Raw genomic sequence first — 21,199 nt, forward strand, 5'->3', positions numbered from 1 at the left:
ATGCTTACATAGGTGGCATACCCTGATGCCCATCACTAATAAACCATTTTCGGGCTCATCTCTATTCTTTACACTTGCTGATGAGGAGATTCAGAGAATAAATGCAGAGTCAGCGGGCCCATTGCAAACCCACCCAGCGACCCGAGTTAAGAATCTTACATTCAGAACAGCTCCAATACGGGTGTTCTTCTGCCAGGGCCTGCAATGTTCCCTCCCGTGACTCCTCTCCCTTCGCCATGACTCACAACACCTGCTGCATCCTAACAGAACCTTTCCCTCACCACCATCCCACCTTATCTTCTCTTCCCACCTCCTCCAATTCCTGCATAGACCATACCTCTTTCCCAGGCTGTCAGTCAGGAATGCTGGCCGGTCGGAAAAGACATTGCAGCAAAAGTTCATCAAATGGGGTTAATCCATTGGCCTGAATTATAACAATCACAAGGGCATCCAATAAAAAGTTTGGTTATTGACGTATCAACAAGAGACACCAACCATGTTCCTGCCTTTTAATTTTTCCTTGACCTTTTATCATTTGCATTTCTATGATATACTGTACACTGTAATTCACTGCAGGTTTATGTGTAGCAAACTCTAGGACATCACCTACCAAAATGTCTGCCTTCTAAATCCTGTTTGTTTAGGATTTATTTGGAAGGCCATGACAGAGGGTTTCCACCATTAAGTAATATTGCACCTACTTGGTGAATTGCATGTTATATTTCCCATTCTTAATAAGGGGTGTGTTTGAGCATCTCTGTAAGTCTGAGTTTACATTTCTTTAATGGAATGTAACCTTTATTTTTGCCATCACTTTGGCGAAACCTGTCTGAGATTCACTCTTCTTGAATTGAGACAAATTAGTTAATTAAATCAATTCTTTGTGTCCAAAAGTAGTGTATTTGCTGCCAATTTATTTTGCTATTTGTACATCTCGGATAGCACCATCTCTGCATACCTTAGAAGCTAAGAGTGCCCTAAAATATTACTTGAATAATACTGAATAATGCAAGCCACTCAGTGTTAAATAACTAAGGCTTGCTATGTCCAAGCATACCATCTAAACGTGTATTGTGGCGTGTATAAGATTGTGCTATCTCTGCGTGGGGGGTGTTTCGTCTGCAAAGCAAAGGCACTTGTGAGCGCGTTTAGACAAGCACTGGCAAGCAAGTGGCCACCTTAATGTTACCCAGCAGAAAGCCCCACAATAACAAAACTACATCATGCTACCTTTAGGATACCCATGCCACGCTTCTTGCCTGTTCCTTTTGGTTCCCACTTTTCCCCAAGTCCACGTGTAGCCACAGTGGTTTCCGATGGGGAGGTAGGGAAGGAAGGTTGGTGAAACAGAAACAGTTATCCCAAATAACACTCCACGCCGAAGAAATAAAGCTATGTATAACAAGTAAATCAAAATCAAATATGGAGTAGGTCAGGCAATAATTGCACTTCTCCAGTGAGGTCTGGTGTAGGCTCTTTAGAGTTTTTTTAAGCATTAAGGGCTTGGGCTAATGGCGATGCCTGGTACACTAGTATTATTTGTACGCGAGAGTTTGCAGGGGTTCTCCATTTTAAAATATATCCTGAATCTGCACACAAGATTTTTGGTCAAAGAATTCCCTTTTGGCAACATGCAGCTATCAGACCATAACAGTTGCAGCACATCTAATCAACAGGACTAAATGATATGTGATAATCTGTATAATGTTGAGTCATCTACGTAGGAGCCTCCAGGATCCAATATGACCGACCTGTGCAAAAAACGGTAAACCTAAGGGCTTCTTCAATCCACCCTGGTAACTAACTATGAGACCTATACAGTGTGCCCTTTACTAAAAAAATGCTTCCTTAAATATTGACTTGCGGCTTGTCCCTGGATCTGCAGTGGTTTCATTTGTTCCCCGGATGATTATGGCAGTTGATCTGGCCTTGACTGGCACCTTTGCCCTACCAAGAGGGGTGATTTTAGGGCAGAATTCAATTTTTGTGTTTCTGCTATCCCATCCAAACATTTTGATATTTTCCCTCTCTGAATTTTTGTTGTGGTAGCCTGCCAATGCAACCTTTTTTAGTATGTGGCTCCAGCTTTGTTCATAAGGCTGTTAGGGCAGCGGTATTTTTTAAGCCGTGCATTCTGCGCCTGGGGTAATTATCTCAACCTACATTGGTTTTTGGTTTTAGGCTGGTGGCAGCTGTCATTTAGTTTGGTCTTCACCAGGTGTCAAGGCAATTTACTGCATTAGTAGCATCAGTGTACCTTTTTCAGAAGTCATTTTGGTACTAAAGTATTTCGCCTGTCCTGTTCTTGGCCATTTTGTTCGTAGGCCATTCCTTTTTTTAGGGAAAGGGTGAGTCAGGCCTAAAATGGCTCTTGTGCAATTATAGACTATGAGCTCAGCATGCACCCCACTATTGTGTTTTGTGCTGGTTTAGACTGATTTCCGGCCCTAGACAGGCCAATAGACATAATGTGTGATGGGCCGGGATGGTTGGCAATTTTGTTAGGCCAGCCTGATTGGCAAGCCACAAAAGCTCCTTGGGTTAGGTGCTGCTGTTTGTGGTTGGAGGGACAGTTTAGGCCAACCCATGAATGTTTGTGTATTTCTAGGGAAAACCCTTATCCTTCCTCATCAGGCTGGGATTTTTGTAGGTCACTTGCTGGAGGATTTTTCCCGCAACCATGCAGCTGTTGAATATTTGGGAGCAAGTTTCACTACAGTGATTGGGCCTGTATACATGGCACGATGTCCTTTCATCGCGGAATGTTTTTTCGTGGGATTTTTTACTGCGATTTTTTTTTTTTTTTTTTTAACGAAAAAACCCATTGATTTTTTAGAAAATGGGGGAGTTAGTGGGGTATCCCGCGAAAAAACATCCCGCGATGAAATGACATGGAACCGTGAACATACCCTTAGTGACGATTTCCTGTTGTTGCTGTTGAATGTCCTTCTTGAGCTGTCTGTGTCCTCCACCTGGTCCTCCACATCAAATGGGCTGGGGTACCCGACTGGAACCATGTCTGGGCTGTTTTACCACTGTCTTCCTGAAGTACTGCCTTGATCATGGTGTTACCGAGTAGGAAGGTGCCATTGTCTTTAGATGGTGGAACCCCACCTCTGCTGTTACTTTGGGCCATCCTGGGTGTCTGTCACTGTTCTATCTGTTGCAGTACCATGTTGTGCTAGCTGGCTGCCCTGTCTTGCTGTTCACACGATTGGAATCTGCTTGGTTGGGTTCCTTCGTCTTCCAGGAGACATATTGCTGTTTTTACTGCTTTCTGGTGAGTCCCACTACTAGGAAGGCTGTTCATACTTTTATGGGCTGTCTGGTTCATCATTGGGTTGTCGTTGTTCTGGGGTTCAAGTCCCTGGGTGACCGGATCCTGTAGCTCGATCTCCAAAGGAAGACCTTTACTTACTGGGTTGTTCTCTGTACCTGAGCCGTGTTTTTGGGATCTGGCACTATGTCTGTTTACAACTGGGCCATGTGCAAATGGGTTATTATATATACTTTCCATCAGGGGTCCCTGTTGTCTGTGGTCAGGGGGTTTCTTCAGACCCCCATCTAACACATTTGCAATAGACTTGGAACGAATCTTGCTGTGTTAATTTCTTTCCTACAGCTCCCAGGGCTCAAACATGGGACGGAAACACTTCTTGAGGGTCTCCTCAGTCGTCTCCTGAGACTTGCCAGACCTTCCACATAACCACCTCAGTCAATGTCCTGTTGATTCCTGTGAGGCAATTTCACCAACACTGAAAACTCTTACAGTGACATTCCAAGGTACTCCACTAACAGCGACGATCCTGGATCCCCCTTGGGTATCTGGAGTTACCACCAAGACATGGATTTTTAACTTCTACTCCTAAATGATTATAAATATTTTAAATCCTTATATGACACTCCTGTCTATTGAAATGTGCTAGGGTTGTGTATCATTACTGGTTACTAGTGTTTCTATCTCAAGGAGTGTAATATTTCCTTCTGGGTAGTGTAAGCCTGAATGTATGCTAACGTTTGGTAGCCCTCTGGGTTTTGTTACTATTGTGTAACCCCTGTTTCCTCCATCTGGTAGCTATACAACTGTGTTATGGTTTTATTACTATGTGCTAGATGTACAAGGAGTATGGCCACTAATTTCTTCACAGCATTTTGTGTCCTGATAATGACTATTTTAATGTTTGATTTATTGTTTACGGTTCCCTTCTCTTCCCCTCCCTTATCCCTATTTGTGTAGTGCATGCCACCAAGTAGTAGGCTTACATTTTAGTGTTCAGAGTGACTTGGATCTTAATTGATCATTACTGCTTTTATACTTACACTGTATTTTTATGATCAGTTATGTTTAAGCCAAAGTACTTTTTGTCCCAGTAGATAATGTGTCATTTTAATGAAAGTGTATATTTTTCAGAATACCAGTTTAGTGTATACATTTGATTGGGGTAGACTACTGGGAATACTTCACCACCAGTCTTCCTCCCTCCCTTGTGTTAAGCCTGGCTGCTCATCTGGCCTTCCTTTTGGTTGGAAACAGTCTTCTACCTTCAGGCTCGATTTTTCCACAGCCCTCACCAAAGGGTTGTGCCGAAAGCTCAGTAACAGGTGGTCTGCCCAAAAAAGGTGCTGCAGTACCGTCAATGAGCTGGAAGCAGACCCAGGACCGTAGAGGGGCTGCTGAACGAGCCACTATGGTTAGCCGCTGGGTGCATGTTGGCCCCCATGTCTAAGTCTCTGAGAGGTTCTGCAGAGCTAGGTGAAGGGGGTGTTACAGGGTAGAATCGGCCCTCACAGCAACCGACTTCCAGTTCATCCCATTGGATGATGGTCCTGGCAAAGTATGTGCCCCACTGGAGGGAGTTCTTGTGATGGCTGCAGCCCTGTCTCCCGCTGCTTCTGGCGGAATTATTGAGGAGGTACTGGCTTTGAAACATGTTTGTGAGAGTGAGTAAATGAGCTGTCCTGCTGATACCCTCAAACAGTAGGAGAACAAAATGCCACTGAGCTATCCCATTGGCAGGGTATCTAGCAACTTTCTCCCATAATAGCCATTTTTTCATTCTACATAATTCTGTGACAGAGTCCACCTGATCCCAATCGCATCCTTGGGTAGACCATCAGCAAAATAACTTCAAAAATATAGGTAAAGAACATTTAGGTCCTTATGCATATATCTGAAACATTTGTCCACATGTCCTCTTAATTGCATGACATGGGGGAGTGTCCCCACACCTTCTCCTTAGAATGACTGCAGCTTAATTGGTAACGCATGAAGTTTACAGTTTAGAAGTAAATCTTACAGTACAGCGGGAGATGTTCTTTGAAGGAACTTTCAGTTAAAGCTTCCACATATTCTTGGCGCCTTTCGAAATTCTTCTATAAAATATATATATATATATTCTGTAGTTTACAAATCTATACAATATCTCTCTCTTGAAGTGCATGTTTTTCTATTAGGGTAGTTTTCCTGCAGGATATGCTTTCTAGATTTTAACCAATCCTACTTTAATTTGTTGATGAAAATTGCCCATGCAGGTTGGAAACATTAATTCTGGAGGATTGCAAGGTCTCTAACATTTTGAATGCTCTGACCTGACTTCATTGGAGGTTTACATTGCTAGGGGATTTTAGCTTTTGTGACAAATTCCCCTGCCTCGCTCTTTGGACCACCAGTGGAGTGACAAGGTGGGCCAGGTACCTCACCAAAATAAAGGATAATGAACCCAGAGTTACTATGGGGAGGATCTACTAGTAACCCCCAATTAAGCCCCCATCTCCGGCGGGGTTCAGTCACATTGCCACCACAGACAATCTTGCCCGTTAAGGGAATTGGAAAATGATGTTCCCCCAGAACCGTTGGTGCATGAATGTTCTGCTCCTATCGTTCTGATGCAGGAATCGGATATGAATCTGTAGAAGGAAAGTAAGGAACCTACATTAGGATGATTAACTAAACAGTCATATATCCAACGAATAAGGCCTCCGCTATCATACAGTTAAGAACAAATAAGGCAAGGGTGTGACAACCGAGAGAGGATCGCCAAGAGGAGGCACTAGCCAGCCCCATGTCCGCATCAGACCTGGTAGCCGTCCTGAGGGGTGGGGCCCACCAGCGAGTCCTTAGACCAGCTGCATGAAGATACGCCTGAGTTCCCCCTCCACAGAGAGATGATGGAAGGCAGGGCCAGGGTGCACAGACAAAAGACCACCCAATGGGAGAGATGAGCCAATCCCAATTGTCACATCAGAACTGTAATCCATCCGAGGGGGGAAAGCCAATCCACCATCCCAGCTAACACTCCTGAGTCCCCATTGACTAGAAAGAGGATGGAAGGCGGGGCTAAAGCCCTATAAAAGTCCACAAGCTCTGTCTGACAGTGTGGTTGTTGCAATTAGGAACTGGAGACTGTAAAGTGTAGACAGGAGGTCTTTTGGAGAAGGTTTGAGGAGAGATCAAGAGATTGTGCAGGACCCAGGGGACTGGGGCCGTCACCCAGGAGGCTGTGTGATGGCAGGAAGGGGGTGGGGGGCGACTGGAGGTGGATAAGGCTAAAGTCCTTGTTGCCTTGAGTAGAGAATCAGAAGAAGTGAGGCTAGTGAAGAGGTCCAAGAACCTAGGCAATAGTGGAGTCTGGGATCAGGAGAGAGGACTCTTGAGAGTGCCACAAGAAAGATATGACCGAAATGCAGCAGCAGCAGCAGTGTTGGTGAGATTTTGGTTAAGCTCTGTGGGCAGCATCCTAAGGTATGTCTTCTTGCTTAGGACCAAAGGCTTCGCTCAAGTTTCATCAGGCTCTCTAAATGGTAGTGTGGCAGAGTAGCCCAAGCTTAACTCTTACAAGGTAAGTGGTTAACAGGTAGAATACACAATTTTCACACATGCTAAATGAGAGATTATCCACACACTATCTGTTTAAATAAATATATTCTTAAATAGAAAAGGCAAGAGATAAACCGCTAAACTCACAGCTATGTAAACTTCATATAACAAATGTGCAACACTGCAACAGTTAAATATTCATTTTTCAATAGTTTTAATTGAGGAGAAAATGCATTTACAGGCCTATCAAATGCTTTTCGTATTTAGGTGCAGTAAAGAGTTTTAAAGAGACCAAGGGCAACCAGTTATGTGTATTTGAGCATGTTTTTCCAGTCAATTTACATTTTTCAAGGCGAAAATGTCGAAAGGAGCAGTTTCTGGAGTTCCAGAGAAGAAATGAACACACTCCATTGGACACCCTCTTGAATAAATGGCTTGCCACCAGCACCTGGAGAGTCAGGAGAGCAAATCGGAGTCTGAGGAGCAGTTTTGCAGCAGGCAGGTTTGTGGTTTCCAGTGGCATTCGCTGCGCATGTTATGTGGCAATCACTGAGGTTTCTAGCTACGACACACCAGCGCAGGAAGTGCCACAAAACCCTTAGGAAGAACACTTATTCAAGGTTTTGCTTCTTCAGGGCCTATGGTCAAAGTTAGGGGCACTGAAAGGTGAAGAAGCTGCATTGGGCGATACACGGTTCCTCCATCATTCTCAGGATCACATCTTGGCTTTTGAAGGTGGGGTTGGCTTATGAAGAACCCTGGAAAGGACGATTTTATACTGAAGTGGGTCCAGCCACAGATTAAGGACCTGGAGGTGAGGTGAGTTTGACAGTGCTGTTAAAGAACAGATGCAGCACAGGCCCCTGGAGCTTCGGAGATGGGGGAGGTATAACCTGGACCCTTGTGTGATGTACTTAGATGAAGAAACTCAGGTCCAAATGCCACAGAGTGTTTAGAATCCTGCCAGTGTAGGAGCTCCAATTGTGGATCTGGTGATGCCAACACAGTCAGAAGCCTCTGGGAGAAGTCCTTTTAGCAGGAGATGTTATCCAGTTTTCCCTACTGTAGCATGGAGAAGAAGCACTGCAGTTGATTCAATCTAGTCTTCTGGTTATTCAGAGCATTTAAGTGTGCCGGTGCAGAGCATCAGTCCTTCCACGTGCAGTATTCCTTCCAGGGTTGCAGTTCCAGCAGTCACCCAGGTGAGTGGGTAAGTTGGTCTGCTTTTATCCCTTTTGGGAGGCAGTGAGGAACACAGCATTCAGTCACACACCAATCATCACTCATGCAGAGGTGTGGTCAGCAAATGGCTGTCCATCCCTACAAGCACACCCAACACTCAACCCCAAAGGAAGGGAATCAGCACGGTCCCAAACAGGCATCATGTGATTGTCATAAATGGTTTCAGGCTGACTACAGCAGCCAGACCTGTGATACAGGCACAAACACAAGAGGGACAAGGGATAGTCATTGGGTGTTTGAGGCAAAGACAATCTCAATTTTTTGAGTGCAGAAAGAGGTCAAAGGTGACCCCAGCCAGATGAGAGGGTGGTGGTGTGGGTTAGAAGGGAGTTTAAACTGCCCCCCACCCAGTTTTTTTTTTTTTTTTAAATGTGAGGAAAAAGCCATCGAGCAAAAGTGCACAGGGAAAGTGTGCACGAGGAAACTAAATTTGAAAAAAACAAACGTAGAACAGTTCAGAGGAGTGGAGAAGGGGTAGGCGGCAAGAAACTCAAGAAGCTGGCAGAACAAGACCAAAGTCGGCATGTGGAGCAAGGAAGTGAACAAAGGGAAGGAAAAGGTTGTAAAAACAAGACTTTGAAAGTGATGATGGACAGGAAAGAAGGGCAAAAAAAGTGAAATAGGTTATAGAGAGAGTCCAGATGAGAGAAAATCTATTGACCAATGCTGGTTGCGAACGGAGGAAGATGGACTGCTTAAGAAGAGATTCTGAGAGGGGTGGAGTTTAAAGCCAAAGAAGAGCATTAAGGGCAGAATGTTTGGATTTAGTAGTGATGGGTGAAGGGTGTCCAGAGAAGGAGACAGGGAAGTGGAATCATTAACAGGAAAGAGTTTCAGCCTTGTTGGGCCTCATCAGTGAGATGAAGCTGTGCCTCTTTGTGCACAGTGAGCAGGGAGCCCACGTCTGGTTGCCCCCAGGTAACTTAGGGTGACCAACCCCAAGTTCCTTGCAAATATTTCTAAAAAGGTAGCAGGCACTCCTCTCCAGAAAGAACATGGCATGATAACCTGTTCTGAGATGAGAGTTTGCAGCACACACTTTTTTGCTCACTGTACCTTTCACAGATGGGAAATATCCATTTGCATATCCAACAAGGCTGAAACACGTGTATGGGGTTGCTGTTGGTACTCTTGTTCAGAGAGGAATTGCCATAGCATTTCGGTGCTGGACTGCCCATGTGGGCGGGACAAAGACTGATATGCAAATGGATATTTCCCATCTGTGAAAGGTACAGTGAGCAAAAAGCCTGTGCTGCAAACTCTCATCTCAGAACAGGTTATCATGCCATGTTCTTTCTGGAGAGGAGCGCCTGCTACCTTTTTTGAAACATTTGCAAGGAACTTGGGGTTGATCACCCTGAGTTACCTGGGGGCAACCAGACATGGACTCCCTGCTCACTGTGGCCAGAGAGGCACAGCTTCACCTCACTGATGAGGCCCAACAAGGCTGAAACACGTGTATGGGGTTGCTGTCAGTGCTCTTGTTCAGAGAGGAATTGCCATAGCATTTCGGTGCTGGACTGCCCATGTGGGCGGGACAAAGACTGATATGCATAGGATATTTCCCATCTGTGAAAGGTACAGTGAGCAAAAAGCGTGTGCTGCAAACTCTCATCTCAGAACAGGTTATCATGCCATGTTCTTTCTGGAGAGGAGCTCCTGCTACCTTTTTTGAAACCTTTGAGAAAACCTTCACGTAAGGCTCAAGCTAGAAATGAGAAGTTACCCATAACCTTTAGTTAGTGCTGGACTTTTAGTTAAGTTGGAACCTTTAGTTAGACCTTACCACACAGTTAATCCTGACACCTTAGTTGAGCTATATTCCTGCCATGTTCATTATTTTGCCCTCAAGCTATAAAGCTTTCCCTAATAAAAACACTTTAGACTTAAGTTTCTGATTTTGTCTGGTTAGTTGAATCCCATCATAGGTGTCATACTTGTGTGATTCTGCTGTGCAATTTTTTAAATAATTTTTACTTTGCTTGTTAAAAAAAAATAGATATTCGTAATTTAAACATCGAATGAACTAAGTATTCCTTTGTTGTACTGATGGCAGAACGTAGTCTAACATTTAAGGATCCAAGTTAGTTACCCTGGTTGCAGAACTATTGTTGCAGGAAAATAACATCTAAATAAAGGTATCTCATGGATAAATAAGTAGACTTAGCATGTATCTGTTATGTAGTAATGCAAACTTCTTGACCTCTTGTTTTTTCACTAAGTTCTAACACACTTAATATCTTTTATATACGTTGTAACAAATGAGTTGTATCATTGTCACACTTGCTCTAACTTATAATCTGCCTGTTTTTGTCTTTTTTGATAGGTGTGAGCCTCAGTAGTGATTTTATTGCTGGCTTCTGTGGTGAGACAGAGGATGATCATCAGCAGACTGTCTCCCTGCTACGTACAGTGCGATACAACATTGGATTCCTTTTTGCCTACAGCATGAGGGCGGTAAGTCCTGTGCACGGTCGTTGTGAAAGGAATAGTGCGCTCAGAAATATTAGTGTCCCGAGGGTTCGGCATGTGTTTATAAGCATACGTTGATCGATAGTACAAACATTTCCAATGCACCTTACCGTAGTTTTGCTCTTTTTCACATGCGAAATCAGGCAGCAGGGCGCGGCCATCTTGTGATAATCTGAGCCGTTGCCGCATCGCCCAGAGTGGACTGCCCTGGCGACCCTAAATCATATCCCCCGCCCCTGATACTGATATCACCAAACCTAGTGATATTCTCTGCCCATCTCCATGATGTTACTGGGCAGCATAGCCAAACGCGCCCAGTCATCACCTACGTGACATGACGGAGAAGCCTGAAATCAACACACATCAACTCACAACACAGCGCATCACAATTCAGAATATAGAACTATACTTTAAAAGGAAATCATATAACTGTACAATTTGTAAAGCTTTTATTTCACAATAAACGCTCCGAGAACATCCGGCGATTGCCATATTCAATCAAATTGGTAATTTTTTCTTTTTTCTCGGTCCACAAATGTTTATCGTGAGTCACGCGGTGTTCGTTTTGGGTAGGTATAAGAAGCGCATCAGATGCACCATGAATCGCAAGGCTTGGGCATCAGCTTGGTGCTACGGCCACCGTAAACGATGCCAGGTTGCTCCTTATTACTGGTACCGCGTAAGGGCATATCGGCCCGTGGCGATCTTCCCAAAAAAGGGTAATTGTGATCCAGCCATTCAAAAGTATCTGCAGCTGGCGGTTAATGAACCTGTCTGTTGGTTCCTAGAATCGATCACAATCGCAGAAAGGCAGGATGTAGCTGTTTGGAAAACATAGCAGAAATGTGTCTCAATAGCCGATCTTTATTATAATTGATCATTTTACCCATTAATCCGGCCCCGTGTTAAAACTAATGATGAACACAGACGTGAACATTTTGGAACTCAGAGAAAACAACATGGAAATTAGTCTACAATTGCTTCAGAGTTTAGTGCTGTGGAGTATATTCAGCTCGAAATGGGAAGCGGTAGATGACCCTACAATTCAAAGAACACATAGACGGCATTTTAATTAAATATTAGCGTTGAACCTGGGGGAACTGAGTGGTGGTCAACATGCATCTCGACAATGGACTGCCCATGTGCCCGGGAACAAAGACCAGTGCACACACAGGTTCTACTTGTGTGTCATTTCATTATGCCACAAAGAACAACCCAGTACAATGTAACCCAGCAATAACGGTCGGCTAATCATAAGTTGACTCGTTGGTCTATAAAATCGTCGAAAGTAAGACTTACATTATATTCGTCATTTCCATTCTCTTAGTGTAACGCAGAGACACCGTTCAGATCGCCGATTTTTCATAAAATGAAATTACATGTCCCTTTGTCCAGTTTTGGAATGGTGACCCTTATCATATTTGACGTTATCACACCCCTCACTTAATTCATTCCTTTCGGAATCAAGGTCGAAAAACAATTGAACCGTATACTGTGTGCGATGCGTGGGCTTGCTGCTCAAAGCTGCTAACCTTCACTCAGAATGAAGATACATTCTTAGTTTGCAACATCTTGTCTCGGCGCATCCATGAGAAAGGGACTTGTGAGGCACAGGCAAAGGAGGAAAAATGTGGGGGCTGTCAGTGCTCGCTGTTCGTGGCGCTGCTGAGGGGTAGAGGAAACTTCGCAATGACAGAATGCGGCCTAGTCCAAAGTTGGAGTCGAGGGTGCAGAAAATGTTTTGCTCACAGTCAGTAGTTTTTAAAAAAAAGTATTTATTTATTTTTGGCACTTACGCACCTTTACAAAAAAGAAACGAGAACAAAAAATGATTTTTTTACAGAATAAAAACATTTGCTTGTTATACAACAATAAGAAGTATTTAAGATACAACAATATACATACAGTAAAAAATCATTAAAACATAACACAGCATAGTATCTTCGCAAAGCGTCATTAATCAGAACAGAAAAAAAGCATGAATAATAATAGCTCTAACAAACATATTTCCCTGAAACCTCAATGAAATATCATTTATCTATGCCATGTAGCTTTTACATCACTAAAACCTCTAAAAATAAACAAGAAAGGTTTCCTGTAGGTTTCACAGCATTAGTTTGGACTGTTTATGTGATCTTCATTCTGCCATTTTGCAGAAAGAGCTGTTTCGATGATCCGTAAGAATCTAACAGTTGCCAATATTATAGCATTGCGAGTTCCCCACATGCACCTTGCCCATATGAGATTGCGTCCTAATGCTGTATTTGCATTTTGAAAATCTTTCAATGTATGTAATCTGTTTTGTTCAAAATGAGGGCAAAAGAGGAAGAGATGTTTTAGCGTTTCCTCTGCTTCTACATTACAGCAAAAACGACAAGATAGATCACAAGATAGCGTTGCGTTCGAAAACCAATGCTTTGTTCGCGATTTTGTGTGTAACAGGTCGAGTCTAAATCTCATATATAGTTTACGAGAATCAGGACAGGGGCATAGGTTTAAGTATGGCAATCGTGGACATTGACTATGCCTGAAATTGGAATATTCGAAAAAGGAAAAATAAGTCGAAATTAAGGCAGAAGTTACAGCCCAATCATTCAAAAAGAATCTTTTTTTTGCAAGACCTATCTTCCATTGCAATTCTTCTGGGAGAATACTAATTTTCCCTTAACAGTGTATGAACTCGTTTCTGAAAAAGCTCAATCGAGATTGGCTTAGATTTGGTAAGCATGATCGAGAAATCCTCATATAAGGAATTTGAAGGTGGAAATAGCATTTTCGTATATGTATTTAGCATTCTCCAATTAAAGCGAAATGATAAAGAATTAAGCCCTAGTTCATGTCTCAATAATGCGTTAGGGAGATAATTTGGCAGACCAAGGGTTGACTTCCATATTTTCCCTTGGAGCCTGTTCAAAAATGAGTCCAAATCTGTGAGGCAAAGATCCAACCCATAAAGAATAACGGCTTCCACTTTCGTTGCATAGAATTCAAGTAAGGGAAAAAGAGAAAATATACAATATTTGTGAAAGATTAGTTTCATTTGTCCAATAAGGGGGGCAACTTTCCCACCAAGGAGTTTCTGCCAGTGCAAAGCAGAGGTGTTATTGAACAGATTATACCCCAAATATGTTAGATGTGTGACCAAATGGATTTCCTTTGAGTTAATTGACCAACAGAATTTGCGGAATTTTTTGCGTGAGGATAAAATTAAGATATTAGATTTCAAGGAATTCACGGGAAGGTTGCTTTCGGTGCAGTAACGAAAAAAGCATTCAAGCTTGTTTTGAAGGCCTGCATGAGTGCGGTCCAAAAGAAGAACGTCGTCGGCATATGCCAACAAAGAAAATTGTAAGTTGCCTATTCGGACAGCAAATTACTTGTTAACATCCCAAATTCGATCAATGTCCGCTAAGTAGAGATTAAACAATACTCCGGCGAGGTTGCACCCCTATTTGACACTGATGGAAGTTGGGATGGCTTCAATCAAATGACCCTCTCTTGAGATCTGCACTTTGAAGTTGGTATTGTGGTGCAGTAATGCTATAAGTGACCAACAGAATTTGCGGAATTTTTTGCGTGAGGATAAAATTAAGATATTAGATTTCAAGGAATTCACGGGAAGGTTGCTTTCGGTGCAGTAACGAAAAAAGCATTCAAGCTTGTTTTGAAGGCCTGCATGAGTGCGGTCCAAAAGAAGAACGTCGTCGGCATATGCCAACAAAGAAAATTGTAAGTTGCCTATTCGGACAGCAAATTACTTGTTAACATCCCAAATTCGATCAATGTCCGCTAAGTAGAGATTAAACAATACTCCGGCGAGGTTGCACCCCTATTTGACACTGATGGAAGTTGGGATGGCTTCAATCAAATGACCCTCTCTTGAGATCTGCACTTTGAAGTTGGTATTGTGGTGCAGTAATGCTATAAGTGCAACCAAATACGGAGGAAATTTATAGTCCAAAATTTTTTCCCAAGGTGTTCCTCTGATCACGCTATAAAAAGCGGACGAGAGGTCCAACAAGGCGATATAAATAGGGCCACAAGCGGAATAGCGCGAAGAAGCAGTCAAATGAGAAAAAATTGTAGCATTCAATTGAGTCCCCAACGATTTGCAAAAACGTATTTGTGCTTTACTAAGTATAGATTGCTTAGTTATGAAAATGTCTACCTCAGGAAGAATCAAGAGTCCGAATACTTTGGTTGCTACGTCAATGAGCGCAATAGGGAGAAAGTTAAGAGGGTCATTCAGCGGACCATTTTTGTGACGGGTGTTAGGGAGAATTCTCTGTTTAGGCTGAATTTCCCTACCTAGTGAGTCCCCCAGCAGCTTTGCTGGATTTCTGGGGTTTCTTTTTTTCTCCTGCCAAGAGTGAGACTCTTTTACCCTCACTCTTGGACATGTTGAAGTGTGTTTTCTTGGTTAAACCTTGTGTTGAATGGGCTATGGGGTCTTTTACTCCATAGGGCCTCATGTATTTTTGTGATGTGGGTTACACAGCACCCTCTGTGCCGTGACCCAGGGGTGTCCTAGGGACTCCCCAACATAGACTCCATACCCTGGGACTGACTACTGTCTCCCAGGGCATGTAAAGTCACCAAAGACTTTGCTAGTCTTGGATCCTGAACAGAACCAGTACAAACCATCATATTGTGGACGTACTGGCTGGGGCAATTCGATTGCCCCAGGGTCTGTTAGTCGAGGGGGCACGTCTCCGTCCCCCCTGATCGAGTTTTGGCTGGTGGCAGTGGAAACTACTTTTTATATTCGACCGCGAATATTTCCCTATGGGATTTCCCATTGTTTTAGGCTAACACATTTAATTATTTATTTACGGTAGCCTTAAACATACCGCCGGTTTATATATTTATTATTATAACTCCGGTTGGGACTTTTTGCCAAAACTTGATTCTAAAATGGCGTTGGCGTTCGCCTCTGTAACTCTGACCCAAAGTGGAGCCCTTTGTTCCACTTTTGGCGGGCTTCTCCACAGAAGCCCTCCAAAGTGGTGCCACTCTGTCTGGGGTACTTAGGAGGGGTGGAGGGGGATTTAGGCACCCTGGACTGAGTAACCTTGGTAACTCAAGTCGCACTCCGTCCTGATTGGCCCAAGTGGTGAGCCGACCGGCTCACCACTTAGCATGTTTGAGTGACAGCTAGGCTGGGTGAATGGGGGTTTGCTGCATAAAAGCAGGGCTTTGGGGACTGGAACTTCAGAAGTCGCCACAGGACCAAGAATCCGACGAGGGAAGAGCTGAGCCGACCTGCTTCGACGACACCACCCGGTGGAGCCCTGCTGAACCGTCTCACCACTTTTCCCGACGACCGAGGAGAACTCTTAACGGAGTGGCTCCTTCCCTTGACTGGTGGGGACAACCAGTTTTCGCCTTCTTTTCGCTTCTCGAGGTATCTCGTGGCCGCCTTGCCAGTGCCAAGCACCCCGGCAACCGGAACCCCACCACTTTTACCCCAACCACGAAAGTCGGTACAACCCTTTAACCGGAGGACTCCGCGGCTGGTTTCTTCCCGGGCAGTGCAACGACCTTCTTCTTCTGCTCTTCAGCGAGAACTTCTTCTCCCCTGACCGACGTCGAGCCTTGCTGCCACTGCCTGGAACAACTGCCACCGCTGGAGGATCCTTCCCGCTTAAGGTACCGTGTTCCGCCTGGCTTCCCTTGCTACCGACTGTACGGGGTAGATTTAGCCCCCGGCTTTCGACCCTGGGAGTGCCTGGGACACCTTGGCTAAACTTTCTAAGCCACTCTAAACTCTTTCTAACTCTTTGCAAGACTTTGAATCCCTAATAACAGTGTGATCTTGGGCACATTTTCGCTCCGGCTACTCTAAGAGTGGGCCCTGCCTAGTGACCCTTGCTCACTTGTGACTTTGTGCTTCTTTGAGCCTATTGCAAGTGTTCTGGACCTTAGAGTGGTGTGTTTAACCCATTTCTGTTCTTTTTATCCCTTTCTTGAACCTACTAGAGTGTCATCTAACGTTAAGCGCTCACCTCTGTTTTAATTATGTGGTGTTAACTTAGAGTTGTCTAGATAGGAGTAAGGGTCGGAACTGCTTTCATTATAACTGTGTTTGAAGTGTTTTTTTTACTATACTTTGCTAGAGTGTTTTCAACTTATGTGTTCTTAAAAATAAATAACTATATACTTTTGAAACCAAGCTCTGGTCAGTGTTTGCTTGTGCTATTGTGTCTGGGTACATATTGTGTATACTTTACATACTGCCTAACTCTTCTTGAGGGGAGTCTGACTGCTCAGCCACAGCTACCAGGTAAATCTGGGTGGTGCGGACTGCTACCAAGTGGGTTTACTGCTATACCTGTAGTCTTAAATCTTTTGCAGTGTTCCCCAAGGGAACTGCACAGGTTTCTGCTTAACACTGGTGTACAGCGGTGGGATTTGTATTGAGTATACATTTTATTGTACTTTAGATACCTTAGTGCAACTAACCACAAAGCTTAGCACTGTAAAAGTAATCCTCTAACATGTCAGTTATGGAAAGCTATAGTCAAGAGTCCCTTGCAGCCAAAACTGCTGATTGTTTAAGAGTGCTCTGTAAACATAAGGATCTCCTGACTAAGGGCAAGAAAATGGAGCTGATTGAAAGATTGTTGGCTAACCAAAGTCTGGGTGATGGTTCAGAGGAACCTACCACTCCAGCAACTGTAGATGACAGTATTGAAGTTAACATGGAGCAAAATGTTGATGATTCTGAGGAAGAGTCAGAAGAGGAGGGTGAGGCTGTTGTAACTGTCCCCCCTAGGCCTCTGCCTGCTCTACCTGCTGTACCTACTGGACCTTTACCAGGTCCCACATTTAGTCCTCAGTACTTTGAACTGGAGAAAATGAAGCTAGAATTGGAGTATAAGAAACTTAATGCTCAAACTGACAAAGAACTAAGGCTAAGGGAAATGGAGCTCAAGTATGACTTAGAAATGAAGAAATTATCTGTTGAGAATGTTTCTCTCTCTGGCTCCTCTAGAAGTTCCAGTCCTAAAAGACCCCGGATGCCTAAAGAATTGATTGGTATGTATGAGCCTAAGTTGGATGTGTTGGATTGGTTGTCTCTGTTTGAATATAATCATGGGCTCCAGAACATCACAGGGAATGACTTACTCACCTGGTTGTTCTCTAGGCTTCCCCCTGTTGCAACTGATGTGGTAATGGAGATGGGGGAGGAGGATAGGAAGGACTATGAATGTGTGAAACTAGCTTTGATAGCTAGGTTTGGGAAGACCCCTTCCCAGTATCTTAAGAGGTTTAGGAACCTCAAAAAGCATGATGGTACCCCTTGGGCTACCTGGGTGAGTGAATGTTTGAAAAACTTAGAGGGATGGATTAAGGGTTACAAGGTGAACACTTATGAAGGTATGAAGAATTTGTTTATGTTGGAGACTATTTATGGTGCCTGCTCTCCTGAGCTCAGACAACACTTGGCTGATTCCAGGGAATTGGATTCCCGGAAACTAGCTAAGGCTGCTGACTTGTGGGTTGCCAACAGGGCCACTCCCAAGGATTCTGGGGTAACTCAGAAGAAGGATGGGGAGAAACAGTCTAAAAAGGACTCCAAAGAGAATTCTAATACTACAAATTCCAAAGAGGGCCCCAAACAAAACTATAAGGGTAAGCCACCAGGGAAACCAAATCAGGCTAGTGTACCTTCTGGTCCCAGACCAGAAGGAGGTCAGAACAAGCCTCCATTCCAGCGAGCCTTTGGCTCATGCTTTGTTTGTAAGGCTACTGACCATGTGAAAGGAGATCCCAGATGTAAGGGCAAACCTTCAGGGGTCCAGCTTGCCTCCTTAGCCTTCGCTCCAGAAGAGGAAGTACATATGGCAAGTGGAAACTTTCTATTACTAGCTGATGAACCCACTGGAGTCTCAGCTAGTGTTTCTTTAGTCTCTCTGGGGTTGTGGGAACAACAGACTTTAGATGTCTATAACTCTATCCCAGATAATACTAAAGAGTATTATAAGGACAGTGTCCAGGTGAATGGTCAGGAGACTCCTGCCATTAGGGACACTGGAGCCAGCATAACTGTGGTGGATGAATCATTTTTCAAGGCAGAGGATGTTGCTAAGGCACCCAAATGCCTCACCAAGTTAGCTGGTGGGCCTGTGCAGATGTGTCCCCAGTTACCAGTTCTCATCCAATGTAATGATATGGCTGTAAAAATACCTGTCAGTGTACAATGTGAAGTGCCAGGTAGAGTTCTGTTGGGTAATGACCTCAAAGCTCTTGGAGTTGTATCTCATACCCCCAGACCTCCTAGCAAAAGGTTACAGGAACTCACAAAACCTGCAAGAGAGAAAACCCTGAGAGGGTTATCTCAGGAGATGATGACAGAAATCACTCCTCTCCCACTGGAGCAACTTACTGCAGTAACTACCAGATCAGGAGCAAAGGGGCAACCCAAGACTCCTAGGAAAAAGCCAGCAGCAAGCACTCCAGTGCTTCCAACAAGGACTTCCCCTAGGTTGTCCAAAGTTACACCTGTAACTCCACCTCCAGCGGAGGCTGAGAGGGAGGTACAACCCTGTGTGGTTGAGCTAGACTCTGAGGAAGAGCTAGAAGGAGGCCCCAACCTTATTGGAGATTTGGACCCTGAGGACCATCCTGAGCTGCAGTCTTTACTGGCAGAAGGTGGGCCTAGCAGGGCAGCTTTTCGTAAGGGGCAAAGAGAATGTCCAACTCTGGAAGGTCTCCGCCACCAGGCAGCTTCTCAAGCTGATGGGCAAGAGCCTGGGAAGTATAGGTTGCACTGGGAAGATGGCCTCTTCTACAGTGAACCCACTGAGTCTGAACCTGGGGACTACAAACGCCTTGTAGTCCCACAAGAGAACAGACAACAGTTCTTACAACTAGCCCATGAGATACCTTTGGCTGGTCACTTGAGTTTCAAGAAGACCAAGGAAAGGCTCTCACTCTACTTTTATTGGCCAAAGATGGGGGCTGAAGTAGATAGATATTGTAAGAGCTGCCATACCTGCCAGACTTCTGGTAAGGTTGGTTCCAAGAATGTGGCACCTTTAGTGCCTCTCCCAGTTGTGGGAGTCCCATTTGAGAGGGTAGGGATTGACATTGTTGGTCCCCTTGATCCTCCAACCTCCTCAGGCAACAGGTTTATACTTGTTGTAGTAGACCATGCTACTAGGTACCCTGAGGCAATTCCTATGAGGACTGTTACAGCTCCGGCTGTGGCTAAGGCCCTCCTTGGTATTTTTACCAGGGTTGGGTTTCCTAAGGAGGTAATCTCTGACAGGGGGTCAAACTTTATGTCCCATTACATGAAAGCCATGTGGAAAACCTGTGGAGTTACCTACAAGTTCTCAACCGCATACCACCCTCAGACAAACGGGTTGGTTGAAAGGTTTAACAGAACCATGAAGAGCATGATAGGTGCTTTAGAAGAACCCCTTAAGAAAAAGTGGGACCTTCTACTGCCATGCCTTCTCTTTGCTTATAGAGAAGTCCCTCAGGAGGGAGTAGGTTATTCTCCCTTTGAGCTTCTCTATGGCCATCCAGTCAGAGGTCCATTGGCCCTGATTAAGGAGGGATTGGAAGGTGGTCCTCCCCTCAAGCCAGTCAGAGTGACTGACTATGTGATAGGTCTCCGGAGGAGAATGTCACACATGATGGCAGAAGCAAGTGACAACTTGAAAGCTGGTCAAGCCCTGGTCAAACATTGGCACGACCAGAAGGCTAACATGGTTGAGTTTACTCAAGACCAGCTAGTTCTAGTTATGCTCCCAACAAGGCAGAGGGCCTTGCAAGACAAATGGATGGGACCCTTCAAGGTTGTGGGAAAACTTGGAGAGGTCAACTATCTGGTGGATCTGGGCAGACCCAGGGAAGCTCCTAGAGTCTTCCACACCAACCGACTAAAAGCATACATCTCCCGACCTGATGTAGGAGCCTTGCTTCTAGCTTCAGCTGCAGAGGAAGAAGAGAGTGAATCTCTCCCTGATCTTCTCAGAGGTGTGCCTTTAGATGAAAAAGTTGAAGGAGTCAACCTCTCTTCAGACCTGACACCTGAGCAACAAGAGGAGTGCAAATCTATGTTAAATCAGTTTGCCTCCCTGTTCTCACTGTCACCAGGCTTGACCCCTTGGGGCCAGCATGAGATACTCACTGGTGACTGTCTGCCAGTCAAAAGCAAGCAGAGGATACAGAATGTCAGAACATATCAGAGCCCACATCAAAGGAGAGGTCAAGAAGATGCTTGATCTCGGGGTAATAGAGCCCTCTACTAGTCCATGGTCTAGCCCAGTTGTGTTAGTACCAAAGGCAGGATCCAAAGATTTGAGATTCTGTGTGGACTATAGAGCTCTAAATGCAGTCACCAAGACTGATGCCCACCCTTTGCCCAGGACAGATGAGTTGGTGGATAAACTTGGTGCAGCCAAGTACCTCAGCACATTTGACCTGACGTCAGGCTATTGGCAAATAGCCTTGACAGACCATGCCAAGGAGAAAACTGCATTTTCAACCCCAGTTGGCTTGTACCAGTTTAAGGTCATGCCTTTTGGACTAAAAAATGCACCTGCCACATTCCAAAGGATGGTGAACCAGGTTCTGGCTGGGATGGAAGATTTCTGCATGGCATACTTGGATGACATTGCAGTCTTCAGCCACTCCTGGGAAGAACATGTGAAC

General features: G+C 44.5%; 1 protein-coding gene across 3 annotated transcripts in view; it reads left to right on the forward strand.

Annotated features, from left to right (window-relative positions):
• The window catches only part of CDK5RAP1 (CDK5 regulatory subunit associated protein 1), a 741,070-nt gene that overhangs the window by 453,630 nt on the left and 266,241 nt on the right, over positions 1-21,199 (forward strand). For all 3 annotated transcript variants that reach the window (XM_069652401.1, XM_069652403.1, XM_069652404.1), the window contains one exon: positions 10,386-10,516. In XM_069652401.1, coding sequence (XP_069508502.1) covers positions 10,386-10,516 — 131 coding nt within the window. The remainder of the gene's footprint in view (positions 1-10,385; positions 10,517-21,199) is intronic.

Source organism: Ambystoma mexicanum, chromosome 3p (genome assembly GCF_040938575.1).
Source record: "Ambystoma mexicanum isolate Mex_15411 chromosome 3p, UKY_AmexF1_1, whole genome shotgun sequence".
In the NCBI taxonomy this organism is placed as follows: Eukaryota; Metazoa; Chordata; class Amphibia; order Caudata; family Ambystomatidae; genus Ambystoma; species Ambystoma mexicanum.